The sequence below is a fragment of the Cryphonectria parasitica genome, assembly GCF_011745365.1.
Source record: "Cryphonectria parasitica EP155 unplaced genomic scaffold M406scaffold_7, whole genome shotgun sequence".
NCBI lineage: Eukaryota > Fungi > Ascomycota > Sordariomycetes > Diaporthales > Cryphonectriaceae > Cryphonectria > Cryphonectria parasitica.
Window position 1 is genome coordinate 1,099,748 of NW_024468915.1, and position 24,278 is coordinate 1,124,025.

Below are 24,278 nucleotides of genomic sequence, written 5' to 3' on the forward strand. Positions count from 1 at the left end.
GAATATGGTCAGGGTAGGTAAGTACATGAGTATAGCAAAAAAGAGAAAGAGAAGCAGAGTAATTGGGGGCTTCTTGACCACACACGTCAATGGGGAATCGGACTTCGGATCACTTAGGTCGCCCGGCTGACATTCCGTTTGGCAGAATACAAAAGCAGACTTCAGCCAATTATGCACCGCTAAAGGGCTCATGATTCAGACTCATTGATTGATGTATGTCGAAAATTAGGTACTGAATTGGACGAAGAGAGAAGGGGGAACGCCTGGGGTGGGGAGTTCCTCCCCCCGCGGCAAGGGTAAGGTATGTCTGCCTAGAGGATTCACTAGCTGGCCCTGTGTGACTCTTGCTTTAATTTCCCTCTTCCTTCTTTTCTTCTTCTCTCACCCCCCCCCCCTCCCTGCTTCTCTCCCTTTATTGACGTTGTATTACTATTACTGTAACTCTGAGTCGTATAAGCCCTGCAGACCTCCTAACTTCGCCTCGCCACACCGCTGCAGCCCTAGAAGAAAGAAGAGCACAGAGAAGAACGATGAGCGGCCGAGGGTGATACCAGCATTTATGCTTGCCCCAACTCTTTCTACAGCTGCCCTTTACGCCACATGGCTTGATTCTCTTTTTGTTAGTACTGCGTAGAGCCAGCTGTTTTCATATACACCGAGGTCATCTGGTGTATTTATCTTTTCTCTTTTCTTCTTGTTTACATAAGATAAATTTCTTCCTCCTCCCTCTTTTTATTTTACCCTATATACTTATATTCAGTCCTGCTTTCTTTGCTTGATGATAGTACCCTTATAAAGAAAAGAAAGAAGAAGAAAAACATTTCAAAAAAAATAATTTTTAAGGTCGTTCTCTTCGATTTGATATTCCTCCACAGGGCAGCGACTTTCCTTTCTACACGTTCACAGATACAGCCAATATCTGGTATGCACCAGACATAGGATCACCAAAGGCCCCCGACCTGAACAGTCATGCAGCCTCCCGGTAATGAGGCAGTCGGAGAGATTACAGAGACGGTAGAGCCTTCTATCGGGTCCGAGACGTCAGAGCCAAACCGACAGAAGCATGGTGATGACAACGGCCAGGATGGGAAGACGCCTGCGAAGGTGGTGACCAAGGAGAGGGAGGCTGGTTGGGGAGATTACTTCAGGTGAGAGAGAAGAGACATGCTGTGCACCGAAAACTCCAACTGAATTCGTGATGTTTTCTTTTTACTTTGACCAAAGAGTGAAGGATTTCCTGATTAATTTGTGTACGTGCCTACAGATGTTTTACGTATGCGAGAAAATGGGACTTCTTGCTGATGGCAGCCGCTGCGTTGGCGTCAATGGGCGCGGGTGTTGTAAGTTTTTGTTCCCTCCCAGAGAGGAAGAAAGAGCGGGCGAGAAGGAGGAAGAGGACTTTGAACTTTTACCATGGACAGCCAACTTTTCTCCTTTGCCCTCGAAACTTGTGTTGTTTTCCGGTTACTGATCATCTCCTACAGACCACGCCTCTGATGAACGTCGTGTTTGGGAGACTCGTGGGAGGCATCGCGAGTTTTGGCGGCGGAGGTTCCAGTCAGGTGAGTTCCGAAAACCAGGACAGGACAAACAAACCCCTTCATCCACGATGAAGGAAGAAGAGGCAACATCTTGACAAAACCTAACATATAAAATAGAAATCACTCGATGATAGTATCAACAGACAGTGTCTCTATATCTGTACAAGTCGACCCTCACTCGATCTTCTTCCCCTGACGTTTATCACTAACCTTTTCTCCCATCAAAAGTTATCCTCTTCCTCGCCAGATTCTCCCTCAACTACCTCTCCAAGTTCTCTCTCCGCCTGATCGGCATCCGCATCTCCGCCGCCATCCGCATGCACTACCTCTCGTCGCTCCTCGCGCAGACGGTACACGTCCTGGACACGATGCCGCCGGGCGCCGCAGCCGGAACCATCACGTCCACAGCCAACACGCTCCAGATCGGCATCTCGGAGAAGCTAGGCACGGCCATCGAGTTCACGGCCTCCATCATCGCAGCCATCGTGATCGCCTTTGTCTACTCGTGGCGCGTCTGCCTCGTCACCATGAGCTGCATCCTCTTCATCAGCCTCGCCGTGTCCGGGGCCCTGCCCTTTGTCATCCGCCGCACCGAGCGCCACACCAAGGCCGAGACCAAGGCCGGCGCCGTGGCTACCGAGGCCTTTTCGGCGGTGCGCATGATCTATGCCTGCGGTGCGCAGAAGCGCATGCAAGACCGCTACGCGCGGTTTGTGATCGAGGCGAAACAGCACGGCATGTCCCTCTCGCCCATCATCGCTGTGCAGTTTGGCTGCATCTTCCTGGGCCTGTGGAGCGCTTTTGCCCTGGCCTTTTGGTACGGCACGCGTGCCTATGCAGAGGGCTATCTGGGCGGCGGCATCGGCACCATCGTCGTGGTGCTCAACAATATACTACTCATGGCCATCTCGCTCGAGCGCATCTCTGCGCCTCTTGTCGCCGCCAGCAAGGCAACCGTTGCTGCCGCCACCTTCTTTGCCGTGATTGACGCGCCGCGGCCCGACAGTGGGCGGCTGAAAGACCCCGATGTCACCGCAGACGGCGATATCCTTCTCTCTGGGGTGACCTTTGCGTACCCTGGACGGCCGCACACCAAGGTCCTCGACGGGCTGGATCTGAAGATTGGTGCGTCCAAGGTGACGGCCCTGGTGGGCGCTTCCGGCAGCGGCAAATCTACCATTGTCGGGCTGGTTGAGAAGTGGTACTCGCTGCACGACCAGGTTGTGATCGAGAAGGCTATTGCAAAGGAAGATAAGAAGAAGAGAGAGGCCAAGGAGAAGAAGAAGAAGGCAGCCAGGGAAGATGGAGAGGAAGGGCTGCAGGAAGAGAAGAAGAAATCCTTCTGGGCCAGGCTGATGACGCCCAGCAAGGCAGCACCTGCAACTGATGACGAGGATGAAGAGGATAATGAGGAAGAGGAGAGGAAAAGGGAAGAAAATGCAGGCCCACCTGTGCAGCTCAGTGGAAAGATCACCACGTCGGGCCACAGCCTGGACGAGATCGACACCAAGTTCTGGCGTACGCAAATCGGCCTCGTGCAGCAAGAACCTTTTCTCTTCAACGACAGCATCTATGCCAATGTCTGCCATGGTCTGGTCGGTACGCAGTGGGAACACGAGCCGCTCGAGGTTAAGCAGAAACTCGCAGAGGAGGCGTGCAAGGAGGCGTTTGCTGATGAATTCATCGACAAGCTGCCCGAGGTAAGGTCTCATGACATTTTCAATACCGGAAGATATATATGAGGCTAACAAGTATGTGTGTTATTCTGTTAGGGTTATAATACCGTTGTGGGCGACGCAGGCTTGAAACTTTCTGGTGGGCAGAGGCAACGTCTCGCCATTGCAAGGAGTATCGTCAAGAAGCCAAAGATCCTGTAAGAGCACAAAGCACAAGAGCGCACCTCTGACATTTTTTCTTTTCTTTTCTTCTTCTTTCTTTTCTTTCCTTTTTTTTTTTTTTTCTTTTTTTTTTTTTTTTTTTCCCTTCCTTTCAATTTCTGACACTCCTTATTTAGCATCCTGGACGAAGCCACATCTGCCATTGACGTGCGCAGCGAAAAGATCATCCAGGCGGCCCTGGACCGAGTCTCCAGGGGCAGGACAACCATCATGATCGCCCATAGACTTTCCACGATTGCCAAGGCTGATAACATCGCGGTCCTCTCTAAGGGAAAACTGATGGAACAGGGAACGCACGAGGAGCTGCTCAGAAATGAAGATGGGGTCTACTCTGGCCTTGTTCGGGCCCAGCGACTTACACTGGGCGAAGAAGACACGGAAGGACCACATGGAAAGAAGACAGAACATAACGAAGAAGAGGAGGAGAAGGAGGAAGAACAAGTCATTGTACAACCAGTCATGAGTCGACACAAGTCCGCTGCCCTCTCCATCGAGGCCACTCTCGACCAGACAGCTGTCGAATCCTCCTGGAAAGAAAGAGGCCTCATGGGCAGCTTTGGTCGGCTCCTCTGGGAACAAAAGACCAGAATCCCCAACTACACCATCATCTTCTTTTCTTCGGCCGTCATCGGCGCCTGTATGCCCATGCAGGCGTACCTCTTCGCGCAGGTCGTTAACGTCTTCACCATTCCCCTCGACGGCTCCGGCTTGTTCCTCCAGCGCGCCTCGTTCTGGTCCCTCATGTGGTTCGTGCTCGCCCTCTGCAACAGCTTCTCCTATTCCATCATGGCCTACGTCGCCACCAGCCTCCAGTTTTTCATCTCCGCCACCTATAGGCAGCAATACTTCAACGCCCTGGTACGGCAGCCCATCCGCTTCTTCGACGCAGAGGCGAACAGCGTGGGCTCCCTGACGGCGCGCGTGCAGAGCGATCCAAAGCAGCTCGAGGAGCTCCTGGGCATCAACATGGGCATGGTGCTCGCCTCGATGCTGCAGATGACGGGCGCGCTGGCGATTGCCTTTGCCTACAACTGGAAGCTGGCCATCGTCGCCATCTGCGTCACCCTGCCCATCGGCCTCGTCTGTGCCTGGTACCGCTTCCGCTACGAGCTCGCCTTCGAGAAGCTGTCGGCCACCGTGTTTGCCGAGTCCAGCAAGTGGGCGGCCGAGGCTATCGGGGCGTTCCGCTGCGTGTCGTCTCTGACCCTTGAGGACGAGATCAACAGGCGGTACCAGGAACTCCTCCGCCAGCACGTTGTCGCCGCCTACCGCAAGGCACGCTGGTCGACTGTCATCTTTGCCCTATCGGACTCGCTCACCCTGGCCTGCAGCGCGCTGATCTTTTGGTATGGCGGGCATCTGCTCGCCAGAGGGCAGATCGGCGTGCTCAGCTTCTTTGTGTGCTATATGGCTGCCATCCAGGGCGGTGAGGCTGCGGGTATGGGCTTCTCGTTTGGCCCGAATGCTGCGCAGGCCACAGCAGCGGCGAATAGGATCTTGAGTATTCGCGAGAGTAATGGGGAGCAAAAGAAGAAAGCGACGACGACAGAAGCACATGATCAAGGAAAAGAGAAAGAGAACACAACAGCTGGTGAGGAAGGGATGATTCCAGATACGGAAAATGGTGTGCGCATCGAGTTGAGGGACGTCAGCTTCAAGTACCCCACCCGCGACGGCTTCATCTTCAAACACCTCAACATCACGGCCGAAAAGGGCCAGTTCATTGCCCTCGTCGGCGCCAGCGGTGTCGGCAAATCAAGCATCGTCAGCCTCCTGGAGCGCTTCTACGACGTCCAGTCCGGACGTATCCTCTGCAACGGCCAAGACATCAAGGACGTCGACGTCTATGAGTACCGCAAGCTCCTCTCCCTCGTGGCCCAGGAGCCCACCCTCTTCCAGGGCACCATCAAGGAGAACATCCTCCTCGGCGTCGACTCCACCTCCTCCTCCCCCGTCACCGACGCCCAGCTCCACCAGGCCTGCCGCGACGCCGCTATCCACGACTTCATCGTCTCCCTCCCCGAAGGCTACAACACCAACGTCGGGTCCCGCGGCGTGGCCCTGTCCGGCGGACAGAAGCAGCGCATCGCCATCGCCCGCGCCATCATCCGCGACCCGCGCGTCCTGCTCCTGGATGAGGCCACCTCCTCGCTCGACTCGGAGAGCGAGAAGCAGATCTCGGCTGCCTTGCGCAAGGTTGCAAAAGGCCGCACCACCGTTGCTGTCGCTCATCGCCTCTCTACCATTCAGCACGCCGATGTCATTTATGTCCTGGGCGAGGGCCGGGTCCTCGAGGTCGGGAGTCATGCCGAGCTGCTGAAGAAGAGGGGCATGTATTTTAATATGGTAGGTTTATTTTCTTTTTCTTTCTTCTCTTGTTTCGTTTCTCTATCTGTCTGCCTTTCTGCTGTCGTTGACTTGGGATCTTATCTGAATCTATTTACTAACTTCTTTTTCCTTCTATAGTGTCAAAGCCAGGCTCTGGATCAATAAAACCCATACACTGAAGTATCCAGGGATGTAATGATTATAAGGCATTAATCATACCAACCACTCTTCTTGACTTGGAACAAAATAATTGCATTGGAAAGGCGTATAATTTTGGGAAAATTGATCTGGTTTCTGTAAATGAGATCGCACAGTACTCCATTCAGCAGGTGATGATACCTTGTATATGAAACTCCCATCTAGCATAGATATTTTACAGTCCAAGACTATACAATACAACATAATCTCTCCTCTTTCGATTTTGCATCTAGTTGTGTACTTTCTCCCTCCGTGTCCTCTCTCTCTCTCTCCCCCCCCCCCCCTAGGTCAGCTGTCTCTGAATAGCACTTTCGTAGAATACTAATGCTTAGCTAATGTTCATGTATTGCATGTAGCAACTAATTATCTCGGTACAAGCACGTCAGAAGCAATATGATTACGCCTAAAAAAAAGAGGCAGGCGAATATTGCATCTTATGCAATCATCCAAGTATAACCAGAGAGCCAGGTCTAACATGATGATTAGCAGATCAACTTCGTGCTTCATTGGCAAGTATCAATGGTAATCACATTACATGGCTCTTCAAGAACAAGTTGACATTTTCCACTTAGAATTTATTTACGAGAAATAGAAATTTGCCGCCCACAAGTTTCAAGACCGGCTCATGTTATCATAATATTCATTGCCGTATAGAAAGAATATACAGTTCAGGATTTCTTCCCTCCCCTTCTTCTTTTACTTCTTCTCTCCTTTGTTATCCCACCGCGTTCCCACTCACCCCTCCTTCGCCTCCCAGAAAGCAACACGCACCCCATCTCCCGGCTGCAAGACGATCTCGGCCTTGAGTGTAGGCTTGCCGCCGTCCACCTCCTGCATGAAGCTCTTCACCCGATCAAAGCGCTGAAACATGCGCGTGAGCACATAAGCCATCTCGGTCAGCGCAAACTGCTGCCCGATACAGATGCGCGGCCCCCCGTTGAAGGGCACGTACAGCCAGGGGCGAGGCTGCCAGGTGGCCCAGCGGTCTGGGCTGAAGAGGTCGGCAGGTGGGGAGCTGTCAGAGGGAACTGGATACAGGTCGGCGCGGCGCTGCATGACGAGGGTCGAGTAGGCGACGGGGGTATCCTTGGGCACGGCCACGGGGAGGGAGCCATCGGGCCCACCGCCGCGAGGAAGCGTGGTGTCGTGCAGGGAGAAGCGCACGTTGAAGGGGACGGAGGGGTACAGACGGAGGGTTTCATTCAGAGTGTTTTGGAGGTACTTCATCCCCTTGAGGTCCTCATACGTCGGGGTCCTGTCCGGGCCTACGGTGTCCAATATCTCGGCGCGGAGCTTGCGAACGACCTGCGGATGGCGGCCTAGCTCATACAAGGCCCACGAGAGGGTGGCAGCTGTGGTGTCGCGCCCCGCGAGGAGGACGGCGACGAGCTGGTCGCGCAGGACTTTGGGGTCACGCGTGTACGAGGCCAGCTCGTGCAGAAAAGTGTACGAGGCGTCTGACTTGGCTTTGGTCTCAAGCTCCTCGGGCGAGAGACGCAGGGCCTGCTCGACGTATTGGTACACAAAGGCGTTCATGGTCGCCAGGCACCGCCGGAAGTGCGCCTTAGGAACGAGTGTTCCGAAGACGGGCCCGCAGCGTGTGATGATGTTTTGGATGCGCTGGACCTCGTTGAAGGCGTGGGCGAACTCTTGATCGGGGTCGCTATCATCCTCACATTAGTCTCTATGGGTCGATCCTTTCCCTGTTTCCTCTGTTTGCCTCCCCTTCCCCCTCTCTTCCTTATTCCTTACTCACCTCAGAGACTTGACGTCCTTGCCCAAAAGGAAATCAGTGGCCACATCCAGCGTATACCGGAAGAACAGGTCGCTGATATCCATCACCTTCCCGTTCACGGCAGCCATGTCGACATGCTGGTCCTCGCCCCTCAGAGCACCTCCGTTGGCCATGGCCTTGAAAAGCGTCTGGAGATGCGACTCGAAGCAGTGCAGGTCGCTGATCCTGTCCCTGACGAACTGCGGGCGCAGCAGTTGCCGGCTCGTGTGCCACATCTGTCCGTCCGTCACGAAGATGCTGTCACCCAGAAACGCCTCCCACTCCCTGTGGAAGATGTCACCCTTGCCAAAGTCCCCAAACTGCGTCGCCAGAATCGCCTTGATGTTCTCCGGGTTCGCTGTGAATATACAACGGCGACTCACGGCGCGCACCTCGGCTGTGTACGAGCCGTTCCCACCACCACTGGCGGCGTCGGTGCCGCTCGACGCGAAGAATATAGTCCACTTCTCGAGGTTTGTGTGGTGTATGGTGGCCTGCACGACGCTGTAGATCACGTCCAAGGCCCAGGGGAGCCTACTGTGCACCTTGGCCGCGCGGTGGCCGATGGCTTTTATTTGGCGGTCCTCCTGGATGGTGGTTACGAGGGACGAGACAACAACGGCGACGGCGAGGAGCGCGATGGTACCCCGTAGGGAGACCTGCTCCCAGAGAACTTCTAGCAAGCCCATGGCTAAGCTAGTTTGTTTTCTCTCAAGTATATTTTGTGTCTCTCTCCTTTTCCCTTTCTCTTGTCTCTTCTTCTTCTCTTTTCCTTCTCTTTTTGGCTTGTCTCTGCCCTTTTCCTCTCGAGATCACTGACGGCCGTCGAGTTTCGAGACAATGGTTTCAGACATACACATATGTAGAGTGTATCAGCGTATCCAACTCGAGGCACCAAGAGAGACAGGTAATGAGCCCGAGGTCCTCATGAACTGGATGCCTGGCGGGTAGTAAATAGAACTCTCCTCGACCACTGTTGCTGCAGCAGCAATACCAGCTCGACGCCGGGGGGTTCTTTTTGAGTTAGGAGCTAGTCAAAACATAGGTGACGTGACCAATAAAGTTTTTTTTAACTTTTTATTTGTATTACCGGACGAAAAAGGATGAAGGGCTCACTTGTCAAAGATGAGGAGAGAAAAGAACCACCTCGTACGATGATAAAGAGAAGAGAGGGAGGGAGAGGGAGACACACTGAATGTCCGTTTCCAGATTTTGGAACATTAGTCGCACCTACATAGGAACAGGTCTACCTCCACAGCAATACGACTCAGGGACCAGATTGCCATTTAGTTGGTATCCGTCTCCACGGGGCTCCGGATCGGGTAGGAGAAGCTGTCCGAGAGCCCTGCAGCAAGTAACGGACAACGAGGAGGGCCATAATTCTCGGCCGAGGGAACAAAAGCATGCGAGAACTCTAGAGATGATGTGCAGTTCTGTTTGCAACCTCGCTTCCCCAGGGGTACCTGCGAACCATGTGACCACGGCGGCATAATTCGGGCAGGTGATTCGCAAAGGGGGGGGGGGGGCGGCTCCGTTCTGCGGTTGGACCTTCGGAACCACCACGGTGTTTTTCTTCTTTCTTTACTTGTTGGAGAGTGGGTGTGGTTTGGATTGAGTAGTGTGGGCATTGGTGTGGATGGTGGATGTGGAGGGTTGATGGTGGTGGAGGAGAAGGGAGAGGAGGAGGAGGAGGAGGAGTAGGAGGAAGACGGCTGCATGACTTCATCCAGAACTGTGCAACGAAAGCCTAATTTGATATCCCGCTGTGCGCTGGGGCGTGGATCGCGCCTACCCGACAACCGAGAGAGACAAGGTGAGAGGGAGGAAGTAACAACCAACAAGTCCAAGCCTAGTAGAACATGGCCGAGATGGAAAGACAAAAGAGTTTACCGTGGCGCTTGGACGTGTCGGGAAAGCAGCTCGCCATCCCCTTAGCGCAAGAGGAGACGGGGACAACCAGGACCCTATGGAAAGATGCCGATGGCGGGTCCCCTTGTTCTGTTTTGAAACTGTGCACAAATAAGTCACTTACGTAGCCCAAGGTCAAATCTGTACATGTACATTGGCTGTCGATCATTGTTAACGGGTCTGTTGTGTGTGTGTGTGTGTGTGTGTGTGTGTGTGTACGTGACGAGAAGGGGCTCATGAGAGGGAGAGGAGTTGTTTTGGGGGGCCACCACAATTGCTGCCCGTACTAAGACTGGCCCGAAGACGAGGGGCAGGAGGGGGAAGAAACCTTGGAAGAGAAACCACCACGCCCTCGAGTTTGTCACTCAACGCATCATTGAACGATGGACGCCAACAGGGCGCTTTTGCATGTGGGGGGGGGGGGGGAAGAGAAAGACATACCCTCCCACTGTGACGTTGGTATGTCTATTAGGCATGGTACTGTACTGACTGTAAAAGGATTGTTATATAGAGGTTCTTATATGACTGTGCAGGGGATCTTTCCAGGTGTAAGCACCGTGAGCGAATCAGGAAGTCTCTAGATGCAATACATTCTACCGATGGGTAACCTCCAGCTCTTCATTTTGATCTTCAGCAGGGGACGGAGACAACGGCCCAAGCCAGAGAGCGTGACCGACGTGGCTCCAACGGAGACGGCGCATAGTATGATGTACTGCAATGTTATATACAAGCACTGTACTCAGTTGTGTATACTGTAATGCAAAGTATTTATCGTACCATTCGAGGTATGAAATATCGATCCGGTTCCGCGGGGTCCCGACTTTGGCCCCAGGCCCCCCACAAATCATATGTGCACAGCATTTGATTTCGAACCTGGCAGCGCAGATGACATGGTAGTATTGGGCATCACACGTATTTCCTGCCATGCATGCATGCTTGGTAAGACTGCTTCGTAAGACTACAAGTACTGATATTTATACATATATGCAGACATGGTAGTTTTCGTACCTGGGTACTCTTTCCAGAGTACGAAGTACTGTGATTGCACCATAGGGAAATTGTTTTTTCTTTTGGGAAGAGTTGTCGAGAAGAATTGTATCCAACTTGGATAATATGATGTAGAACAGAGATGTTCTGACGCAGCAACTCTGTGTTCCTTTTTTCTTTTTTTCTAAAAAAAAAGAAGGGTGAAGGGGGGGGGGTTCGTTTGAGGCCGAAGAAAGCGGGCATGTGGTTAGAACTGGGAACATTATCGCTTTGTATGTTGTGCAGAATCCCCCCCCCCCCAAAAAAAAAAAAAAGAAAAGAAGAAGTTGCTCACACATAAAACAGTTACACATTTTCTGTTGTACTATTTTAACGACAGTTCAGCTTCCTTAAGCACTGCCATACCAATCAAATTCTTTTTCCCTCGCTTTTACCATCACCCCCAAAGCCATCCTGTTGTATGAAGTCATGCACAGCAGTACAAGCATTAAACGCGTCGCTGCTGTGACAACGCGAGGCAACCACTTTAAGCCCATCCATTCACACAGCAGAGCCCCACCATAACTATTCGTGCACCATACAACTAATCAAGAAAGCCCATACTTCAGGCAACAATCAACAGGTCAACTTGAATCTCAAAACCCCATCAGACAAACAAACCTCGTCCTTACACTATAAAAGTCTCTCTCTTCCCTTTTCCCCACCCTTTTCCCGAGCTCGTCCGATTGGAAAAAAGCAAGCCAAAAAAAAAATCCAATAACAAAATCACTTCATCATGCCCGCCCCAAGCCCCCTCTCCATCGCCACCTCCTCCGTCCAGCGCCTCGTCAAGGAGGAGACTTACTACCACAAGGACCTCGCCAGCCAGCAGGCCCGCGTTGAAAAACTCGAGAAGGATGCCCAGGAGCCCGGTGCCGCCCAGCAGCAGGACGAGAACGCAGGGTACATGCTGAACCAGGAGGTCAGTCGTCTCCCTTTTCTCCTTTCTCCTCCCACCTCCATAGACACCTGGCTGATTGATCCCTCCCTCTCTTCCCTTTCCGGTGGGGGTAAATAGAAAAAAGCACTGGAGGAGACCAAGGCCGTCTTTGGGCCCCTGCGCGGCCGCATTGCCGATGCTGTGTCCAAACTGGAGGAGCAGATCGCCATAGGCGAGAGCGAGAACAGCTCGGCGGAGGAGCTAGCACGGGCGAGGGAGGCCCTCAAGCAAGGGGAGGATTCCCTCAAGAAGTCGGAGTCGTAGGGGAGGCAATTTATTTACTCTATTTCTGCGGCTGAGGGAGGGTTGACCACGCGGTGTGGAATGGGTTGAAATCGGGGCAGAAGACTTGGGCTAACTGCTGCTCTCATCGCCACGACCACGAGCCTCGGGTTGAGAGCAGAGCACTAGTCAAATGGCACAACAAATGCATATGGGCGTGTTAGTACCATGAACTACTGAGAACTGCAAAACAACCAATGTTGACAACGTCAGTGCTTTGGAGCGAGTTGGCAATTTGTTACTGTGCTATGGGGTATCTTGTCCAAATGCTAGAATCTCTCTCTCTCTGTCTCATCAATATGCTCGTCTTGGTTTTGATGTTTCTGCGGTCATAAGATGTCCATCTTATCTTCCGAAACCTGAGCCTCAGCCACGACCGGCGGTGTCGGCGCAGCCTCAGGTCGGGACTCTCCCATCTCGACGTCCTCTCCGCTCTGAGGCCGCGCCTCAGGCTCCATGCTCCTGGCAGGCGATGGGTCCCGGCTGCCGGCCTCTGAGAGGCGACCTGACGCCTCTGGTGGTTTCAGCCCACCTTCGTTCGCACCAGCAGGCGCGGGACTGTCACGCATCGGTGTCCTCCCGCCTACAGACGCCGGGCGCGGCGTGCCAGCTCCCTCCTCTCCGAGTCCCTTGGGCACCGCAGACGCAACGCCGACCGCGCCGTCAGGCCTGGGTGTCGCGTTGCCGCTGGCGCTGCCCGGCCGCGGCGTGTGTGCTTCTGCCCCAGCATCCCCCTCCCCGGCGCCTTCGCCGTCCTCGTCCATGCCCTCGCGCCTCTCGACCTCCTCCTTCTCGTCGCGGATCAGCCGCCGCAGCCGCATGCTCTCGTCCATGATACGGCTGAATTGCTCCCGCCGCTCCCTCCACGTGGCTGCATATGTCTCGCTCTCCGCCTCAAGCTGGCGGCACTCCTCCTCCAGCTTGTCGATCCCCGCCGCTGCCTTGGGCCGCTCCTGCAACGCTTTGTTCTCCAGGATCGCACGCGCCAACCCGTCCCATGCCTGTCGTCGTGCCCTTGTTTCCTGCGCCGCCGCCAGCTGCAGCCTGAGCTGCGTCGTGCTGTCGCGTACCCTGGCGCACGTGTCTAAGATCTGGCCCCGCTCTGCCGCGTACCGCTCGCGCTGGCCCGCGTTCGCTGACTGTAGGAACTGCAGCCGACCGATGGTGTAGTCGAACGCTGCGAAGTCGAGGGTGATATCCTCCTTGAGTTGTGCAAAATCAGTCGTGGGCTCGGCATCCTCGTCGCCATCGTCGTCGTCGTTGTTGTCGTGGTCGTGTCTGGACGCTTTGGTGCCGTTACTTTGTTGTTGTGAGGTTGCTTCGGGCGGTGGTGTCAGGGTCTGGCGTATTTTGCTGTTGGCCAGCTGGTGGATGGTCGCAAGGCGCTTGGTGATGCGCTTGAAGGGTTTCTCCTCGATGCTGAAGAGACGAGACTTGTGGAGTTGGTTTTCCTCCTCTGGATCGAGGAGGTTCCAGGAGGATGCCATGGCTTGCAACTTATTTCGTGGGTGAATGGTTGTTTTTTCCAGTGATGGAGGGTGGGGAGTGAGAGAGTGGATGGCGATTGTGGTGGAAAGAGAAGAGAGAGAGAGAGAGAGAGAGAGAGCGAGAGCGAAAGAGAGGAAGGATGGGATTTCAGTGTCGAGGTCAAACAAAGGTTGCAGCTTGCTCTTGCCGTAGTACCTTTGTACAGTACCAGTTAGGTTAGCGCTGTTATTTAACCTCTTCCAGGCCCGAACTCTTAGCGTGCGCGCGCCCTGTGAGGCTGTAGCTGTGCAGTCAACACAGCGCAAGGCTGCCTCTGATGACATCTTTTCTCCCTCCTCCTGCTCCTCCTCCTCCTTTACTTTGTGATGGGCTGCAACCCCTCTGTCACAGCACACAACAGCATCTAATCATGTGCTCTGGATTTCAATGTGAGGGTTGCAGCTGCATTCAAATTACCTGGAATATTCTAGGTAGAATGGGACAATCTCTTCTACTCTCTCATCTGCTTAACTGCTACTCCTTGTTCCTTATTTAGACCAAAGACCCAGTGTCCTCTATTATCCAGATTCCACCCCTTCTTCTCGACGTCGACGAGGAACCCCCATCTGATACACACTTTCTCTTATGGCTCACTTGAGCATGGCTGGTGCCCTACCTGGACAAAGCGACACTACCCAAACCTCGGCAAAATCGAAGAACTCATCCAAGGCCGTCCCCAGGATGGGTGTCCCCACCCTCGGCAGCCTGTCTCGAAGGGTAGTCAGAGCCAACATCGATCAGGTGCAGTACATGCCCAGGGATTTGGTATGGTGGAAAGCCAAAGAGTTCCTGGTTCTTGTCAAAAAACCCGAGCAGCTGGCCTTCATCGAGGAAACATCCCCTCACATCATCGAATATTCTGATTGTCTATGGGAGCCATTCCTCAGAAAGAATTTTACCAAGAGATTCAACAAATTCATAAAGGATCTCAAAAAAGAGCAGGGCACAGACGATCCTGTCCTTTCTTCGTCATGGCGCGAGTTGTATTATCAGTGGTGGGAGGAGGACAGTAAGTTCACCTCTCAAACGGCCTCTGTTTTGTCCGCATCGACCGCAACCTCACACATCATACTGACCAACCTCGCACCACCAAGAAATCAAAGAGGCTCAAGACATAGCCATGATGGAGCAGTCCGCAGAGCAGCGCGCCCAGGCCCAAGTGGCCAAACTAGCCAGGGTCGTGTCACCATTGGCCTTCAGGTCCATCCAGAAAGGGGTCCGGATGACAGGCAGCAGTTTCGACCGCGCCTACGCCCCTCGTGCCAAGAATGCCGTCCAGGCGGCCAAAAGGGCTGCCAAGGAAGAGAGCCGGCGCAGGTCGTTGGCTCAGACGTGGGTGCGAACCGGAGCCAAGGGCCCTGCGAGCATCAGGAGGGTTCCCAGGGGCCTGGCGGAGGAGGTTCGCATCAGCAAGCAGCCCAAGTTCATTCCCCGCGCCGCGAAGCCTCAGCTTGCACCTTCGCCTGCGGATCAGGAGCGTGCGAGACGCGAGGCCCGACTACTGGCTGCTAAACAGACACCCGCGTCCGCTGCCCACGAGTTTCACGTTTCACAGTCCCAGACTGTGCCTGTGCGTGGTGGGCCCAGGTCATCCATCACGGGGCCTTCGACGACGACGCCCAAGAACACAAGGACCCCTGCCTTCCAGACGACGACGGATCTGTTATTTCCTGGGACTAGTCTCGCCAGGAACCAGCAGAAGGTCATCACCAAGCAGCCCACGACGGCCTCCGGCGCGGGTTCCAAATCAACAACATCCACGCCCTCAAACGCGCCCACGGCCCCGCTGTCAACATCTGCTTCACGTCTTAGCCAGAGATATATGCGGGCCAGCCCGCCAAGAGACCGCCCTCCACCCCGCCCAGCATCTCCTACGAAGTCGCGTGCGGATCCATTGACGCCTGCGAAGCGACCGGCACCTGCCCTAGATACCACGGCTGCTGGAGCGAGCAGCTCAGCGGGTTCACCACCCACCGGCAATGGTCCTGGAAGCCCACCAGGCGCTGGAGTGCCCCGAAAGAGGAAGAAGGTTGATGTGTTTATGCCGAAGAAGCGCATATGAGAACCCGTCACCATGGATTCCCTCTCTAGTCACGGACTTTTTCTTTTGTTCTTTCAGTTGTCGGAGGCCTAGATAGAAAAGCATTCGAACTGGCGAAGAGCGCAGAAACTGGCGCCTAAGAGCACGGCTGGTGTTTTGGTTCGTTTAGAGTTGGACAGGCGTCTCAGGACAGGACTGGATTACTCTTTTTTTGTTTGTTATCGTGATGGAGTCAAGGGCATACCCATTTCTTTCACCCAGGCAGGGCTTTTCCTTTTTCTTCTTCTTTTTGTCTCTTCGTCACCTGCTATTTCGACTGTTTTAGTTGCAACCTGCAAATGGTGTGGTGTTCCTGTAAAAAAGCATAGTACTATTGCATCGCTAGAGCATGCATCAGTGTAGTGTATCTATGCTGAAGATTCTTCAAAAAATCGAAACGCTTCATTGCCTGCTACCCTGATCATATGGTCTAAAAGGCAAGGTTTATGTGGGCACCTTTGAGATCTCTTCTTCTCGACGAATGTCTCGAGCCTACCACCGAGTACGAGGGGCGGCCCCTCCACGTCCACTACCCCTCAGCCGTCGCATTGGGACGCTGGCCATGACTACTTCCAGCAGCCTTGTATCAAAGTTTATCCTCTTCCTCTCGTACCTTCCAACCTCCCCCCCCCCCCCAAAATAAAGGTCTGTTGGTCTATCCATTGGGTCAACGGGGTGTGATGCTCCTTTCTGAACGGTCGCGTTTCATCTCGGGAGACTTTTTCGGGTGGCTTATTGGGAGCCGCCTCTCAGGGCGAGCACCAGATGCAGGACATTTCCTCCCTCCAGCGAGTAGTCTGAGGCTTTCTTCTCGTCGGCCCTGGAATAGTAGAGTCAGTTAGTCAGGCTTGTCTGCTCTCTCGTTCGTATGTATATGTATGAATACATATGCTGCATATTCCAACCCTCCTTAGGGGGAGGAGGAAGCAAATGGAGGGGGGGGGGGCAGAGTGAAGGCGGACGGCAACTCACATCTGTTTCCCCTGGTAGATCAGACGCTGCTGCACGGGCGGGATGCCCTCCTTCTCTTCCACCTGCTCCTTGATCTGCGAGATCTATATCATCATATCCGCCACTAAGTCAGCCATCAGATGCTTGTGAGTTTGGCCTCGGGCCCGTTGCGACGGGGGGCCCGGAGTGTTCGGGGCGGGCCGTTTTCAATGGGAAGAACGGGAGTGGTTTGGTTTGGCGGGGTCGTACCAGGTAGTTCTCCTCAATATCGAGCTCGATCTCCTTGCCGGTGAGTGTCCGCACCCTGTGCACCCGCAGATAGCATGTCAGCCTCTTTCTGTCTGCGCATTCGGAGGTACAGAGAGGGGGCCGTTTTAGGGGAGAAGAGGAGGGGGGGCATACTTGATCTGCATCTTGGCTGTGAATGTCGCTTGGGCTGTTGGGGAGAAATTATGTAGGTGATTTTTTTAGGGATTGAATGAAAGGCTTGAGGTGTTGTACTGGATAGTATTTCTTTCTGTTTGTCTCCTGTTTCTTATTTCTTTTTTGCCAGAGAAACAAGGTTGGTTATTTCTTGTGCCTGTTGTTGCCCGAGCTGTCCAGCTTAGTAGAGCAAATGACGGACCGATGACTGATTGCCCGCCTGTGGGCCTAGGTTTATTAAGTCACTGAGGGGCACTGAACCGGCATTCTTTTGGGGGCAGGCAGCCGGGTTGCGGGGAACCCTTGGAGGTGAGTGACAGTCACTACTTCAGTACATCATCACCAAGTTGCCTTCAGATAAGCATTGTCTAGAGGTGAAATTGAAACCAAATATGGAGCTTCCTTTTTGGTTCCATTTTTCTTTAGAAGAATGAAATTCATCAGCCCACAGCTGGGCAAAAAGTTGAGTCATATTAATTTTACACAAGAGACTTTCCTCCAGAATTGGTAGGTTGCTTCAAAAAGGATAGGGAGATGAGAGATTGCATCTGATTCCAAACCAGCCCTTTTATTTGTTTTCACCCTCCTTCTTCTCAAACACGTTCAGGCCCAGACCCTCCGCATCCAGCAGCAGCCTGTTCTTGCCGCCGTTCTCCTGCATGATCTGCGCGATGGCTCTCGCGTTCTCCAGCTTCTTCAGCTCGACGTACGCCTTGTTCTTCCTGATGGCGTCACCGATCAGCTCTGCAGAGCGTGCCTCACCCTGCGCCTTGACCACCATTGCCTGCTTCTCCTGGCGGGCCTTGTCGACGACAAAAGCTGCGCGCTGCGCCTCCTGCTGTGCGACCTGCTTTGCTTCCACTGCTGCCGTGAACTCGGGAGAAAATGCGAGGTGCTAGGTAGACACGAGGGTTCCGATCAGTAACGGACAAGACGAAGAAAAGGTGCTCCAAGGTCACATAGAGTGTGAAGTAAAGAAGTAGGCACAAACCGTCAGAGAAACGTCGTCCAACAGGATGTTAAAGCGCAACGCTCTCCGGGAGAGATTCTCCCGCACTAGCCTGGCCACCATCTCTCTCTGGGTGATCAGCTGGCTGGCATTGAACTGGGCCACCACGCTCTTGAGCACCTCGTTCACAATGGAGGGCAGCACCCTCTCGTCGTAGTCCTGGCCGAGGGTTCGGTAAATCTGGGGCAGGGCCTGGATCTCTGGTCTGGATAGGACACGGCAGGTGATGTTGACCATCTGCAGGTCCTTGGTGCCAGTAAGGGAGGACACGTTCCGGGGCTTCGCTCGTACGTCGTAAATGACCTCTTGCTCGAACCAGGGTAGTTTGAAATGCGTTCCTGTGTGCAATCGCCATGTCAGTCCCAGATCACGCTCCCTCTCCTCCCTTCTCTCTCTCCCTCTCGCAACCAAAACAGCCGGGACTTCCGGGCTTACCTTCGTTGTAGATCTCCTTGCCCACACCACTTATTCTCTTATACTTGATCGCCCTGTGACCACCATCGACGTTGAAGAGCGCGTTGCTCAGGGCCATACCGCCTCCGAGAAGGAGGACTAGGCCGCCGATGGCGCCGAAAGCAAACTGTGGTGGCTTGCCACCACCAGGGAAGCCGCCTCGACCCTGTCGCGCGACAGCTTGCAACCGCTGCATATACTCCTCCATCGGATTCCGGTTCGACATCTTGAGAGATGGGTCGAGCAGCTGTTTGCTGCTTTTGGTCGAAGGTGTGGAGGGTGGAGGGGGAGGGGCAGTTGTGGTGTTGTTGGGAGGTGGAACGTTTCTTGTTTGGTCGGCTGGCAAACCAGAAGCTTTTGCAAAGCTGAGAGAGAGCTTGGGTGATCAAATCATCGACTTCTGCAAGGGACAGGGATCAAGCGTCTTGAAAACAGTAAGGCCCTGCTAAATGGTACGTACTACGGTACCAAAAAAAGTCTGGGGTCGGCAGCGGAAAAGGCCCAAGCTCCGCAGTGCATTGGGGATGTTCTGGGCTGGACCTGCTTGGGTGCAGTGCAGGGGTGCGTTCTGAACCTCATCCAACCTTCTCTCACTTTGTACAGCAACAAGCACCGACTCGACCTCTTTTTCTTCTCCTTGAAACAGTACAGGGCAAGGCATCATCCAGAAAGACTGGACAGCAGACAAGAATCTGTTGCTGCTGGATTGAAGAGGAAACAAAACAAGAAGAAAAGGCTTTTTCTGTTCTAGTCCAACTAAAATATCACGCCTTACCTTGCGTTGCGTTGCGTTCCAGAGTCTATCTTTTCCCACCTGTGCTGCCACTGGTCACTCCTTTCCCAAGGTTTCTGGCATTCACACAGTACAGACAATATCGATTTGAAATATAACGACACAAGTGATAGACTAGCTGCACTGGTGGCCTTGCTGTGGCCCTTGTTTTTGGCCTGGAGAATATTCCATCTCTCTCCTTGTCAAAACAACAACCACAGACTCTCTCCCGGCTTCCTGTCCTATCACTACAACATTTAAGCTGCTCAGCACCCATCAACTGCTGTCCTCATCAGTATCCCTGCTTCCTCCTCACACAAATACACACAAAACTACATTCATCATGTCTTCCAAACCACCTTCACGTGTTGTGTTTGTGGGCAACATACCTTATGGTTTGTCAACTCTCCCCCCTCCCTCTCAATCATGAACCACTTGTTGACCTTCAATCTCTCTCCCACAGGATTATCTGAGGAGCAGATCACCGATCTCTTCAGCAGTGCAGGCCAGGTGCTAAACTTTCGTCTGGTCTATGACAGAGAGACTGGCCGCCCTAAGGGATTTGGTTTTGCAGAATACCCTGACGCAGGTAAGTGATGGTGATGGCGGTGATGTTCTCGCCACAAACATAGAAAGCCTCTCCGTTCCTCTAGTTTGACACAGCATCTAACCTACTACTTCTTCCTAGACTCGGCTGCCTCAGCAGTTCGAAACCTGAACGACCACGAGATCATGGGTCGCAAGCTGCGCGTCGACTTTAGCAACGAGGGCGGCACAGGAGGCAACGATGACTCGGCCGGTCAAGACCGCAACCAGACCTCCAGCCTCAACGCCTACAACCCCGCAGGTGCTTCGAACGGCGGCGGCGATGCCGCCTCCGGTGGTTCCCTCCCCCCTCTGCCAGCTGGCGTCCCTCTACCCCAGGGCGTGACCGTGACCGACCACATCTCGCGCACCCTCAACACCCTGCCCGCCACCCAGCTCCTCGACATCCTCTCCTCCTTCAAGCAGCTCTGCGCCACCGACCCCGCCCGCGCCACCGAGCTGCTCACCCAGGCACCCCAGCTCTCCTACGCCATGTTCCAGGCCCTCCTCCTCATGGGCCTCGTGAGCCCCGAGGCCATCAACTCCGTGCTCGAGCCTGGCTCCGTGGGCCCTCCCCCTGCAGCCCCTGGCTACCCACCCGCCCCGGGCGGCTACCCTGGCGCTGCTGGCACTCCACCTGTCGCACCAGGCGGCTACGCACCTCCTCCTCCTCCTGCCGCCGTTGCGCCAACCCCCATCGCCCAGCCCGCAGCAGCTCCTGCGCCGGCCGGTGCCGCCCCTGGCCAGACTCCCGACGAGCTGATCCAGCAGGTCCTGTCGCTGCCCGAGGAGATCATCCAGCAGCTGCCCGAGTCGGAGAGGGCCGATATCATGCGCCTGCGCGCCCAGTATGGTGTTTCGCGGCCGTAAAAAGTAGAGACTTATCTGCCTGAGCGTGGCATTGTTGGAAACGACCATCTCGAGAAAGAAAAAAAAAAACGTTTTCTTGCGTTGAGTCAGCGCCTGTGGCATAGTTCTGTCATCGGCCCTTGGTGGACCGGGGCGCTGGTGCGATGAACATCTTGCGGAGTTCTGCTTGCCTACTATTCGTCAATCGCCCCCTTCTATAAGGCTCGATGGGCCTAGATTACTACGCCTTGATATACCGCGTCTTTAGCCATCGCCGGGGCTCTGTCAGGACTGGGAACTGGTTGCTCGCATGTGGTTATACTGCTTGGCGACTTGTGGAAAGTGAACAATGCATGGTAACCAGGTGCCATCGGCACATGACAAGAGCTGGCTTTTCAAAAATTAATAAGAGACCTGAAATTTGAACATGACTATTGAAGAGTCGTGTTATGAGAACCATGGAAATGTCGAAATGACGAGTCTCGGGTCAAGACGCCACCTGAGTTCGCCTTGAAGTACTTATATGTCACACATTCTCTATCACCAGATGATACGTTGACCCAATGTGAATTGTTGCAGCCCCTTCTTCGCAATTGTATGATACCTTGATGAAGATGTTCTCACCACCTCTCTTTCAATAATGTTATGTTACAATTTCTGTATAACCAGTTCCCGACAAACCCCAAACTGTTGCCTCCAAGATAGATTTATGTTTTAAGAGAAGAACAATCTAGGTTATCCAGCCTTGCAATCCGCTTATGCCAAAGCCCAAAACCAAAATTCAAAAGCCAGTGAAGCAAGCAGGTGTGTTCAGATATGGGTACCGTCTTCACCCCAATCATGACGCTATCTGTGCGGTATGTTCTGTCCTCTTCAAGAATCACATAATGAAGGAATGTACTTCGCTCAAGGGACCGCTTGGCTACCGTAAGATCCAATCGTCTACGCTAGGGATCACACAATCCTGTACACCCTCTTCGCGATGAGGAAACACGCCATTCCGAACATGAGCAGTCCGGCGGTGATCCAGAAGAACCAGGTCAGGTCGCCCTCGTAATCCTGACCTGGCACCCAGACGTTCATGCCCCAGAGTCCTGTAATGATGTTCATGGGCAGCACGATCGTGCCAAGGACCGTAAGCTTGCCCAGGACGTCGTTCGTCTGCTCCGCGCGCTCGTTCATGCGGATATTGATCTGTGCAAGGTAGTTCTGGTGGGATCTGGCGAGTATCCTATTTGATGATGTTAGCACTGGCGAAAAGCCCTCCACAGAGAAATAAACCGGAACTCACATCTCATAGTGACTCAAGTTTCCAGTCATGGTCACAATATGATCCTGAATATCGCCAAGATAGATCCCGATATCCGAGCGCGGCGCAACCTCCCACTGTTCATTGCATCGCTTTGCGAAGCCTTTGATGACGTCGGCCTTGCTGCCTAACAGACGGTAAAGGCCCATGACTTTCTTTCGGCACTCCCCAACTCGGCGAAGCATATCAGCACCGGTCTCGACTACCGTGGAGCCCGAGTCCGATTTGGCGTCGCTCTTTGAGGCCTTCTCAGATTTGGACTTCTCCTTTCTCGTTGGATCCTCTTCAGCATGGAGCCTGACGATGTCGGCATCAATCTCGTCCACTTCCTCCTCAACGCTCTGGATAAGAGGTAGGTAGACGTCTGTGATATCGTCGATAATTGCGTACGCAATCCAGTCGGGCGTAAGAATCATGTAGTCACGCAGCATCCGCACCCGCCGTCGTACATTTGCTGGATGTGGGGTGGGGGAGAAATGAAAGCTGATAATGCCGTCCTTGAGCACGACTAGGTACAAATTGATGGGCTCGAGGTGATTTGCGCTCAGTGGGTCCTGATTGAACGTTCTGTAGTGCACAAAATAATAGTGCTGAAAGAGCTCGACCTTCTCACGCGCTTCCTGCATCATGATGTCTTCGCTCGTTAAGCCATGGATTCCGAATGTTCTGGCGAGGACCCTCATTTCGGCGTCAGTCGGACTCATGACATCCAACCACCAGATCGGCCTGTCTCCCAACCTAGGGGGTTTCTCGGCCTTCTCTGGCGGCGGGGATGCCACCGACCTTGGGTGCGCCGGTGTTGCCTCGCCAGAGCCCTGCCGCGAAGTATGCGAGCCTCCTGGAACTGCCCTCGGCGAGAGCGTACCAGAGTCATGCGATTGGTCTGGTCCACCCTGGACTGAGTCCACGACTGAAGGCTGGCGCGTAGGTAGCTTGGAGCTGCCATTTTGACCGCCCAGGGATCGCCGCAGCAGGTCGGGATGCTGATAATCCTCATCATCACTCTCCGACTCGGAAGAATCCGACAGGATGGGTCTGTCTGGTATGAACAGTTGACGAAAGCTGCTGCCCTGGCCCTCTTGCTGCACAAGTTCGGAAATCGTGGGGCTGTGGATGGTGCTGACGAACTCCTCGTTGAAATAGGTAAAGCGGTAGGGTGCATCCTCTTCTGGCTGATACCAGCCTTTGTGAATAGGCCGCAGCCTCCCGTTGATCAATTGAGGTTCTGTGATCCTCTTGGTCCTTCTTTCCTCGCTGCGTCCTTCTTTCTCAACCTGGGCCCAGTCCTCGAGAAACGACAGCTGAGGACCCCTGATTCTGCGCCGTCGAGATCGCGCATGGTGGCTGTGCTTCGGTCGAAGGTCGTCGTCCGCCATCTCGGACATACCTTCCTGCGGGAAGCAAACATCTTCCTGGGCTGAAAAGTCGAATGTGCGTCGTCGCTCAAAAGGTGTAGGTGGTGCCTTGGGACTGGAAGGTGCGTGAGAGCCATGATCAGTAAAGTCGTCATCGTGATGGTCCGAGTTAAAGACATCCAGTTCATCGATCAGCATGGCATCCTCCAGTCTCCAGTCCGGATCAGCGGCCCTGGTTCTCGGAGTTCCGGGCACTGATGGAGGATAGTTGACGTCGTAGCTTGCATTGAAGGGGTTCGTGAAATCCTTTCTCCCGCTAGTTCTGCTCGATTCTCTCTTGCTCGAAGACTGAATTCTTCCGGCGTCGGTCGAGCCAAGCGCCTTGGGGACCGTAACTGGTTCGGACCGGAAGCGACCTGTCGTAGAGAGAAGAGGTGCTCGTTCGTCTAGAGCGGAGTCCTCATTTTCTTCCTGCCCACTACCTGCGTCATGTATACTCTTCAATTTTGTCACGCTTTGGGACGCTAGGTGGGGAGCCGGCGACTGGACTGCATTGGATGGCCGTCGAGGGCGCATGAAGTATGGCTGATCTCTGTGGTTTGAAAGTCAGCTCAGCCATCGAGATACACATTCGCAGAGGGGGCGAAGGGAGGAAGTACCTATGGTCCAACAGAGTCTCACTGTCGATACTCGTCCCACTGAGATTGTGTCGTTGGCCATAGAAGCTCTGGCTGGGGGCGGCCATGCTGGAGCTGATACCGTCGTCGTGGTCTATGTCATCGTTGGTAATCGCAAAGGACTTGCGCCTGTCTCGCCTCCTCTTCGCCCTGGTGCCACGCTTCTTCTTCTTTTGTGCATTCTTTGACGAGGAATCTGCAGCAGGCACACCAGAGCTGGAGCCGGGCAGATTCAGACCTGGGTTCGGCGCGGCCATGGTGGGAGTGGGCCCAGAGACGTTATCTCAGATGAGGGTCGGTGGGAGTGTGTCTCGTTGATCGCCGCCCCTTTCCGCAACACCTTGACTGCGTGTGGGGTAATTTATCTCATGAATGACTGACTATGCCAGCGTC

General features: G+C 54.0%; 7 protein-coding genes across 7 annotated transcripts; 2 read left to right on the top strand and 5 right to left on the bottom strand.

Moving 5' to 3' along the window:
• Positions 1-969: 969 nt before the first annotated feature.
• M406DRAFT_294047 (P-loop containing nucleoside triphosphate hydrolase protein) lies at positions 970-6,008 on the top strand (the record flags this gene model as incomplete). Its single annotated transcript, XM_040919118.1, has 9 exons — positions 970-1,148; positions 1,265-1,340; positions 1,485-1,562; positions 1,659-1,701; positions 1,770-3,241; positions 3,314-3,414; positions 3,556-4,952; positions 5,010-5,785; positions 5,906-6,008. The coding sequence occupies 9 exons, from the start codon at positions 970-972 to the stop codon at positions 5,930-5,932; spliced, it is 4,149 nt and encodes a 1,382-aa protein (XP_040773347.1). The 3' UTR covers positions 5,933-6,008.
• A 692-nt stretch (positions 6,009-6,700) lies between these two features.
• Positions 6,701-8,830, bottom strand: M406DRAFT_352725 (cytochrome P450; the record flags this gene model as incomplete). The annotated part of the gene is made up of 2 exons (XM_040922711.1): positions 7,722-8,830; positions 6,701-7,628 (listed from the first exon to the last, which is right to left on the bottom strand). Exons 1-2 carry the CDS (start codon positions 8,426-8,428, stop codon positions 6,701-6,703), a joined length of 1,635 nt encoding a protein of 544 aa, XP_040773348.1. The 5' UTR covers positions 8,429-8,830.
• Positions 8,831-11,409: 2,579 nt separating this feature from the next.
• M406DRAFT_263730 (tubulin binding cofactor A) lies at positions 11,410-11,877 on the top strand (the record flags this gene model as incomplete). Its single annotated transcript, XM_040917610.1, has 2 exons — positions 11,410-11,595; positions 11,692-11,877. The coding sequence occupies 2 exons, from the start codon at positions 11,410-11,412 to the stop codon at positions 11,875-11,877; spliced, it is 372 nt and encodes a 123-aa protein (XP_040773349.1).
• Positions 11,878-12,371: 494 nt separating this feature from the next.
• Positions 12,372-13,376, bottom strand: M406DRAFT_240368 (uncharacterized protein; the record flags this gene model as incomplete). Its single annotated transcript, XM_040916120.1, has 1 exon — positions 12,372-13,376. A coding segment is annotated over one exon (1,005 nt), but the record flags the coding sequence as incomplete, so codon positions are not given.
• Positions 13,377-16,234: 2,858 nt separating this feature from the next.
• M406DRAFT_264908 (ubiquitin) lies at positions 16,235-16,759 on the bottom strand (the record flags this gene model as incomplete). The annotated part of the gene is made up of 3 exons (XM_040917703.1): positions 16,235-16,322; positions 16,475-16,557; positions 16,703-16,759. Coding segments are annotated over 3 exons (228 nt in total), but the record flags the coding sequence as incomplete, so codon positions are not given.
• A 685-nt stretch (positions 16,760-17,444) lies between these two features.
• M406DRAFT_63295 (uncharacterized protein) lies at positions 17,445-18,564 on the bottom strand (the record flags this gene model as incomplete). The annotated part of the gene is made up of 4 exons (XM_040924828.1): positions 17,445-17,771; positions 17,868-18,223; positions 18,321-18,474; positions 18,517-18,564. 4 exons carry the CDS (start codon positions 18,562-18,564, stop codon positions 17,445-17,447), a joined length of 885 nt encoding a protein of 294 aa, XP_040773352.1.
• Positions 18,565-21,147: 2,583 nt separating this feature from the next.
• Positions 21,148-22,659, bottom strand: M406DRAFT_323524 (Mg2+ transporter protein). The gene is made up of 2 exons (XM_040919781.1): positions 21,836-22,659; positions 21,148-21,775 (listed from the first exon to the last, which is right to left on the bottom strand). The coding sequence occupies exons 1-2, from the start codon at positions 22,534-22,536 to the stop codon at positions 21,499-21,501; spliced, it is 978 nt and encodes a 325-aa protein (XP_040773353.1). The 5' UTR covers positions 22,537-22,659; the 3' UTR covers positions 21,148-21,498.
• Between the last annotated feature and the right edge of the window lie 1,619 nt (positions 22,660-24,278).

Bases quoted from the DNA above. Each gene is read 5' to 3' on its own strand.
- M406DRAFT_323524 (XM_040919781.1), bottom strand. From the start codon at position 22,536: ATGAGGGTCCTCGCCAGAACATTCGGAATCCATGGCTTAACGAGCGAA. The intron at 21,776-21,835 runs GTGAGTTCCGGT...ATCATCAAATAG, and splicing joins AACTTGAGTCACTATGAGAT to GATACTCGCCAGATCCCACC.